The 8,265-nt window shown below is 47.5% G+C and overlaps 2 protein-coding genes across 2 annotated transcripts; one reads left to right on the top strand and one right to left on the bottom strand.

Annotated features, from left to right (window-relative positions):
• The first annotated feature begins 977 nt into the window (after positions 1-977).
• On the top strand, positions 978-3,567 carry LOC124702863 (G-type lectin S-receptor-like serine/threonine-protein kinase At2g19130). The gene has a single exon (XM_047235037.1). It carries the CDS (start codon positions 989-991, stop codon positions 3,395-3,397), a length of 2,409 nt encoding a protein of 802 aa, XP_047090993.1. The 5' UTR covers positions 978-988; the 3' UTR covers positions 3,398-3,567.
• Positions 3,568-4,441: 874 nt separating this feature from the next.
• On the bottom strand, positions 4,442-6,385 carry LOC124702871 (acetylajmalan esterase-like). The gene is made up of 5 exons (XM_047235047.1): positions 6,040-6,385; positions 5,677-5,892; positions 5,431-5,579; positions 5,046-5,319; positions 4,442-4,951 (listed from the first exon to the last, which is right to left on the bottom strand). The coding sequence occupies exons 1-5, from the start codon at positions 6,302-6,304 to the stop codon at positions 4,710-4,712; spliced, it is 1,146 nt and encodes a 381-aa protein (XP_047091003.1). The 5' UTR covers positions 6,305-6,385; the 3' UTR covers positions 4,442-4,709.
• Between the last annotated feature and the right edge of the window lie 1,880 nt (positions 6,386-8,265).

The raw sequence follows: 8,265 nt of genomic DNA on the forward strand, positions 1-8,265 counted from the left end.
CGCCCTCAACCTGGAGATTGTGAATGACGTTCTTCTGCCGGCGGTATGATGCGTGTTGGTGGAAGAAGGCTGTATTAGCATCCCCTTCCCTCAGCCAAGCTATCTTGGCCCGCTGTCTGGCCATCGTGCGCTCGAGGGAGGCGAGCCCCAAGTAGGCTTGCTTCAGGCGGGCCCGGAGTCGACGCTCGTCAGGCGATAACGGTCGTGATTCCATGGCCACGTCCAGCCTCGCGCACCACTTCCCGCGCTGTCATCAGCTGCAGTTTAACACACCCAATCTTCTTGTCGCTCCAACTCATGAGGCTGCGCGCCGTACGCTTGAGCTTAGCGGTGAGCCGACGAAAGGGGTCCGGGTCCCCATCAATCACCTCCCACGCGGATTGCACCACCTCGCTGAACCCATCTAGTTTCAGCCAGAAGCGTTCGAATTGGAAACGCTTACGCCCCGTGGACTGAGTGGTGCAGTCGAGGAGGAGGGGGCAGTGGTCCGCCACAACCGTCGCAAGACAGCGCAAGGAGCAACTGCTGTGAAGCTCCTCCCATGCCGTCGTGACAAACACCCTGTCGAGCCTGACGAGGGTGGGGGTTTGTCGCTCGTTCGACCACGTGTAGCGTCGCCCATGGAGGTAGATCTCCTTGAGCTCGCAGTCATTCAGGAAGCGCCGAAACCGTCCCATCATCCTCCGATTCAGGTTACCATTGTTCTTATCCTCGTCACGGTAGATCATGTTAAAGTCCCCACACAGGGCCCATGGCCCAGGGTGGGCCGCACGAATGGCACGAAGCTCGGCCAGAAAGGCGATCTTGTCAGCCTCATCCTGCGGGCCATACATCATCATCATTCATCAGCACATGACTAACTTTTGACTCCAGGAGTTTGGATGTTGTGCTTGACTCCACGGTGTGCTTATTTATAGCCATGCCCACAGTCTACGTTTACAGCGTGTAAACAACAAGTTTCTGCCCGGCCTCGCCACTTCAGCACAGCATGCCTCGCTTCCTCCATTTATTCACCTTGCTCTTCTACCTACGCATCTCAGCAAGTTCTGCCGCGACAGACACCATCCAGGCCGGACAAGCACTTGCTGTCCACGACAAGCTCGTCTCCAGCAATGGCAGGTACGCGCTTGGCTTCTTCAAACCAAACAGCAGCAAATCATCTCAGGACACTACCAACTGGTACCTTGGCATATGGTTCAATACAGTCCCCACATTTACTCCAGCATGGGTTGCAAATAGGGATAAACCGATCAAGAACACCACCTCAGTGGAGCTCACAATCTCCCAGGATGGGAACCTTGTCATCCAAAACGAGTCCACCAAGTCCATAATCTGGTCTACACAAGCAAACATCACAACAAATAGCACCACCGCTATCCTCTTGAGTAGTGGAAATCTCATCCTCACAAACTCATCAAACCAATCAGAAGTTCTATGGCAGAGCTTTGATCACCCCACAGATACATTTTTCCCTGGGGCGAAGCTTGGATGGGACAAGGTCACCGGCCTGAATCGAAGTTTTGTTTCCTGGAAAAACTTGATCGACCCAGCTGCCGGTGGGTACCGCTATGAGTTAGACCCCAGTGGTATCGACCAGTTATTGCTTGTAGCATTAAACTCATCCACATCATACTGGTCCACCGGTCCATGGAGCGGCAAATACTTTTCCTCAATTCCAGAGATGGCAGCTCGCCACTCTATTAGTGCAAAATTTGTCAAGAATGACAGAGAGAGGTACTTGACATATAATATAGTAGATGCATATATGGATCCCAATATGCTTACTCGTCATGCAATTGACGTATCAGGTCAAATAAAGACATTCACATGGATGAAGGGCTCACAGGACTGGGTAATGATCAATGCCCAACCCAAAGCCCAATGCGATGTCTATGCAGTTTGTGGACCTTTCACAATTTGCAATGATAATGATGTTCCACATTGCATTTGTATGGAGGGCTTCAGCATAACATCCCCCAAGAACTGGGAGCTAGAAGATCGAGCGGATGGGTGCTCAAGAAAAACTCAAATAGACTGCATTAGGAACATAAGCACAACACACACCACAGACAAGTTCTACCATGAGCCATGTGTTAGGTTACCCCAGAATGCCCAAAAAGTGGAAGCAGCTGGAAGCTGGAGTGAGTGCGAACAAATTTGCCTGAATGACTGCTCTTGCACTGCGTACTCCTTTGGCGATAGTGGATGTTCTGTCTGGCATAATGAATTGCTCAACATAAGACGACTAGAATGCAGTGACACAACCAATTCAAATGGAGAAACTCTTTGGCTTCGTCTTTCTGCCAAAGATGTACAAAGTTTGAAATATAACAGAAGAGGGATTTCTATTGGAGTTGCAACTGCTACAGTCATTTGTGCTCTAGGCTTATTTGCACTCATCCTATTACTGATGATTTGGACAAACAAAAAGAATAGTTCTGGTCACATTGTGAACGGTTACACAGGTTGTAATGGAATCATTGCATTTAGATACAATGAACTACAACGAGCAACGAAAAAATTTACAGATAAGTTGGGGGCAGGTAGCTTTGGTTCTGTATTCAAGGGGTTTATAAATGACTCAAATGCCATAGCAGTTAAGAGGCTTGATGGTGCTTATCAAGGAGAGAAGCAATTCAGAGCTGAAGTGAGCTCAATTGGAGCTGTTCAACACATCAATTTAGTTAAGCTTGTTGGTTTCTGTTGTGAGGATGATAAGAGGCTGCTTGTTTATGAATACATGTCAAACCACTCTCTTGACGTCCATCTATTTCGAAGCAATTCCACAGTGTTAAGTTGGGCTGCTAGGTACCAGATAGCCCTTGGAGTTGCAAGAGGGTTAGCCTACTTGCATGAAAGCTGTCGAGACTGCATCATACACTGTGATATCAAGCCAGAAAACATACTTCTTGATGCTTCATTCCTTCCAAAAGTTGCAGATTTTGGGATGGCAAAGCTATTAGCAAGGGATTTTAGCCGAGTATTGACAACAATGAGAGGGACTGCAGGGTACCTTGCACCTGAATGGATTACTGGTGTTGCTATTACACCGAAAGTTGATGTTTATAGCTACGGGATGGTGCTGCTGGAAATAATATCTGGAAGGAGGAACACATGCGCACCAATTTCAAGCAATGTCGATGTTTATTTCCCTGTGCAAGCTGCACATAAGCTTCTTGAAGGAGACGTCAGGAGTTTGGTAGATCACAAGTTACAAGGCGATGTCAATTTGGATGAGGCTGAACTGGCTTGCAAGGTTGCATGTTGGTGTATCCAAGACGATGAGCTTGATCGACCAACAATGGGAGAGGTAGTTCAGATTCTCGAAGGGCTAACTGAGATCAGGATGCCCCCGATACCGAGACTACTCCAAACTATGTTTGAAAGTTGCTCCTAATGTTTTTCTTTCAGGGAAAACTAGCTGGTTGGGCGCCTACATGCTATACTGTACTATGTGTATACCTAAGACTATAGCTGTATTTATATTATACAAATGTAATGCTTATTACAGAATAAATAGCTGTACTTCGTATGAAGTATTACTTTGTAACGGTCTCAATGTACCCTCACCGCATCATTATAATCTGGAGTTATATTGAATAAAGGTGCCATACATATTTCACTTTTTTCTACTTATAATGTAGAAATTCTAGCTTCTAAACTCGAACTAGGAAGCTTATTTGAGCCTTCTTTCAACTAGGACGGTGGTGCCCAAATGGTAGCCATGGCGGCATTGGTGTGGTCATGACTGACTGCTATGTCGTAGCAGCAATGGTAGTAGCAGACCAATTTGTGTGCCTTCACCTACAGGCTACGGTGTTCCCATAAACCCACCTGCATTCGAGTTAAAAAAAAACTCACCTGCATTGGAAGTGGGATCCGATATACAGTGGTGGATTAACTTTGTTGGCGATCCTTGCTCAGTTATAACAAGCTGGAAGAACAGCAGCATTATTATTCAGTAAAGTTGGTTTGCTCGCATGTTCTGAAGGCTGATTGTTCAGATCAAAGTGTGGTAACTAGCTTTGGGAAGATTTAGGGGGTAACTGTGTACTTGACTTTGGCTGTAGCCACCAAATAAACGTGCAAAAACCTATCTTCTCTTTTCATAGTATGATTTATGATTTATCATCTGTAAGATTTCCCATTTGCAAAACTACAACATTTACCTACTTTCATCTGGATGCATTGCGTAGGGTACATATCATTACAGCATATATATGCTGATGTAACTGACTCGATATGATCACAAAATACTAAGTACTAGCGCACCATATCAGATGGAAGATATAATAGTTGTAACTTGTAGTCTTCTACTCTTCTACCAAATAGGGCATGCTCTGAAGGCTGATAGTATCATGTATTTTTATCACATTTTTCCCTGCTCGCATGCTCTGAAGGCTGATAGTATCATGTAAGTTTGTACTGTAGCTGTGTTCCCTGCTTCGGCGGCACCGAATCAAAACCTTATCTTTTTTCCTTTTGCAATAGTATCATCTGTCAGATTTCTCATGAGGTAAAACTGCAACGTTCGCCTACAGGATACATTAGGTACGGTACATATCATTCTAGCATACATATATATGCTGATGTAACTGACTGACTCTTATACAAAGTACTATTGGCCACCAGATCAGACGGAAGAACCCGTTGAAGGCTCAAAATGTCGCGGCAAAAGGTTCTTCCATGGTGGAGCGTCAGACAGTTTATCATGTCTGCCCATTCCCCGCTGGAAAATTCAGTATCTGCGGCTGCAGGTACCTCCCGTGGTAGATGAGCCTGGACATGGCCTTGTACGCCGCCTGCGTCATGTGTATGCCGTCCCAGCTCACGTACGCCGAGGGGTCTGTGCACGCCGTCGTCCCCTCCACGCCGCACATCTTCATCTCGTCGTAGTTGTACTTGCCGCCGGCGCCGCAGCACGCCTTGTGCGTGCTATTCGCGTCGAAACCTGAAGAAAGTGAAAATGGGTTAACCAACGGGAGCATAAAGTAAGCAGAGCCATTTTGTGTGACTGAATTGTGTTGAAGCTCTTAGTCTTGTACCGAGGTCTGAGGCGCCTTTGAGGAGGCTGAAGAAGGAGTTGAAGTAGTCGGCGTAGGCTATGGACGCGTCCGGGTATGACGTGCGGAGGTCGGCGATGGCCCGCTGGAGCTTGGTGTTGTGCTTGGCGGCGAAGAGATTGAGCTCCTTCAGGCAGCCCATGGAGTCGTAGGCGGACGGCTCTGACGATGCCATCGAAGTCAGGTACCCCGGGATGCAGCCAATGGGGAAGTTGCCCGGGATGATGACCCTGCTTGCGCCCATGTCAAGCACTTCCTGCGATTGAGGCAACTCGACAGAATTATCACCATGTTTGGTTTGCGATATTTGTTCGTTATCTCTAGTTAGCTACTAATTGTACATGCGAGAGAAGATTGTTGAGCATACCTTGGCGGCATCGATGATGGTCTTCACGACACCTGGGACCAGTTTCTCCACCTCTCCCATAGACTTGTTGCCGAAGAATGCGAAGTTGTAGTCGTTTCCCCCGATCTCCCCGACCATGACCAGAGAAGATTGGAGCCTTTTGCGTATTTCTGCACCACGCATTTTTTACATGAACTGTTAGAGAAAACAGAGTGTGCGTGGTGAGCAGAAAGTGATACGAGGAGCGGAGGAGGTTCAAGAATTTGCCTTGATCGGTGGCGAAGCTGGACTTCATGAAGTTCTTGAACCACCGGAGCTGCAGCTTGAGGGAGTTGACGGTGAAAGGCATGGAGGAGGAGCTGCCGTTAAACTGGTCGGCGGGGTCCATGGCGGTGGCTCCGGCGACGGCGAAGTTTGCTCCGTGGTCGAAGCTCCTGTTCTTGGCCAGGTAAGGGTTCAGGAACGGGAGGCCCATGTCCTGAGCTGCGTCACACACGAGAGTGAACCGCAATGTCAATAACAAGTTCAGTCTAAACTCTAACGTCTGAACCATAGCAGGCAGCAGGCCGGCATCATTTGCATGTCGTTAAGAAAACTTGAGAAACACGAGCGATGGCACTAAATCGGTACCCAGGAAGTCGATCATGAGGAGGCCGTCGGAGCAGCGGCCGGTGGGGTAGCCGAGGGTGACGCCGTAGGGAAAGTGCTTGATGGTCTCGAACGCGCCGGGGGGCGCCTCCTTGATCAGGTTCCCCGTGTCCGTGATGGAGTCGCCGAGGCTGTAAATCGCGGCCACGGCGCCGCCATTGCCAGCGCTACCTTGCCCGTGACAGCAGCCGAAGTGCAGTAGTAAAGCAGCAGCAACGAGGAGGAAGAAGGCTGCGAAGGAAGCCATGCAGAAACACTAGTAAAAGACCCTGTTCGGAGAGGAGTGCGTGTATGTATCTCGAGGACCCCAAGCAATGGTCGATGAGGAAGTCCGTGCTCGCCATGGCCATTTTATAGGCGGATCGAAGAGGCCGGGCAGCAGTGAGCGGCTGAGCGCTCTGCCGCGCGCACCACAGGGCGTTCTAGAGGAAACCAAAGCGTGCATGGTGGTGTGGTTATCGTCGCCGGGACGGCCACGGTCGGCGCGCATGTGTGCGTGCGTGTTGGAAAATCTATCCATCTTTTCTTTTTCTGGGGATCTAATTCTGTTCCTCTCACTTTGCTGCTGAAATGGACGTCAGCTCGGATCGTGTCCGAGAGACCGAGATTGTGGGGGACTCCTTTTGACTACAGTCATCTTGACCGCAGAAAAAAAGGTTCAGCAGAAAAAGTGTAAAGGAACAGCACCAATACAGGAGCGCAGCTTGCCATGAATATTTTGCTCCCCGGGCTTCTCTTGAAAAAAAAAAACTATGCATCATTGCAGTTTTCAGTGCCTACATTGGACTGTGAAAAATGCAGGGAACCGTATAATTCAAAATTCAATAAAAAAAACCTGATAATAAATCTAGATGAAGACATGTTGTGTTCTACCAACCTGTAAATTTCAAATCCAAATACCTTATACATGTCAGATTTTGTTATTTTTTCACAACACCAAATATAAGATATTTCGAGTTGAATTTTACAAGTTGGTCCAACACAAAAGTTTCTAAATCTAAATATATTTTTAGATTTTGTAAAATAACTTTAAAATGATGTTTTTCATTTTATTAAAGAAACAAGCTACATTTGTGGTTTCCGTGGAACCATAGTGCTAGAAATGTCAAGGAGATTAGTATTTTTGTGAAAAGGACCGCCAATTTATTAATAATCATCAACAACACTACAAAGAACACCAAAAGTAATAGAAGTTAGAAATAAGTCCTTAGACCACCTAGCGATGGCCACGGGAGCGAGCGGAAGACGCGCTATCGTCCTCAACCCTCCATCATCGGAGCGTGCAAAGCTTGTGAAAGTATAGCTTGTTGTAGTATACATATAAAAAGATGGCGTGCTAAAATCCCAAAGAACTAGCGCACCAGAGCATCAACCATGATGAGAACTGCAGATCAAAATTAAGAACCCAACAAGTAACCACACCGACAGACACGAAGATGGATTAGATCCCAGAAGATTCGTCGGACATACTACTTCATGCGCCCTCTGTTGACGCTAGTAGCACCGCTGAAGTGAAGATCGGGCGGTAAGGATCTTATTCTACCTTCAGGATATCGCCACCACCTCACCATCGCAAATAAAAACAACACTAGAACTTCCTAAACAAGGAACAAAAATCCACCGCCGGACGACGGGCCGTGCCACTGCACCTCCAAGACCCCATGGGCTGCCGGATGTGGGATGGAGCACTGGCATCACCACCAAGGGGGACGAGAAGAGTCTTGTGATTGCCTCATGCATGTATCTTTTCCATGGCTGTACCGGCTCCAGTGGGTTAGGTTCTTCTTTTTTGTGTTGCAATGTTACTATTACATGTTACCATGTATATAACCTGAACAGCGAACCTTGCACTGATAGAAGTGTATATGCATATACTGATGAAGGACCAGCGCGCCAGAGCAACAACCATGATGAGCACCATAGATCAAAAGAAACAAACATGTAACCACACCGGCAAACATTAAGACAGACCAAATCCTAGGAGATCCACCGGACACACAATTTCATGCACCCTATGTTGACGGTAGACACACCACCGAAACTAAGATAGGACAAAAACTGGGAAGAACCTTCAGGATGTCGCCACTGCCTCATCATCCCAAAGAAAACAAACACTGGAACTTCCTAAACAAGGAATGGAAACCACCGCCCGATGAGGATCTGTGGTCCACTACACCTCCAAGATTCCAAGGGCTACTGAAGGTGGGA

Source organism: Lolium rigidum, chromosome 1 (assembly GCF_022539505.1).
Source record: "Lolium rigidum isolate FL_2022 chromosome 1, APGP_CSIRO_Lrig_0.1, whole genome shotgun sequence".
Taxonomy (NCBI): domain Eukaryota; kingdom Viridiplantae; phylum Streptophyta; class Magnoliopsida; order Poales; family Poaceae; genus Lolium; species Lolium rigidum.

Bases quoted from the DNA above. Each gene is read 5' to 3' on its own strand.
- LOC124702863 (XM_047235037.1), top strand. From the start codon at position 989: ATGCCTCGCTTCCTCCATTTATTCACCTTGCTCTTCTACCTACGCATC.
- LOC124702871 (XM_047235047.1), bottom strand. From the start codon at position 6,304: ATGGCTTCCTTCGCAGCCTTCTTCCTCCTCGTTGCTGCTGCTTTACTA. The intron at 5,893-6,039 runs GTACCGATTTAG...TGTGTGACGCAG, and splicing joins CCTCATGATCGACTTCCTGG to CTCAGGACATGGGCCTCCCG. The intron at 5,580-5,676 runs GCAAATTCTTGA...TGCGTGGTGCAG, and splicing joins CAGCTTCGCCACCGATCAAG to AAATACGCAAAAGGCTCCAA.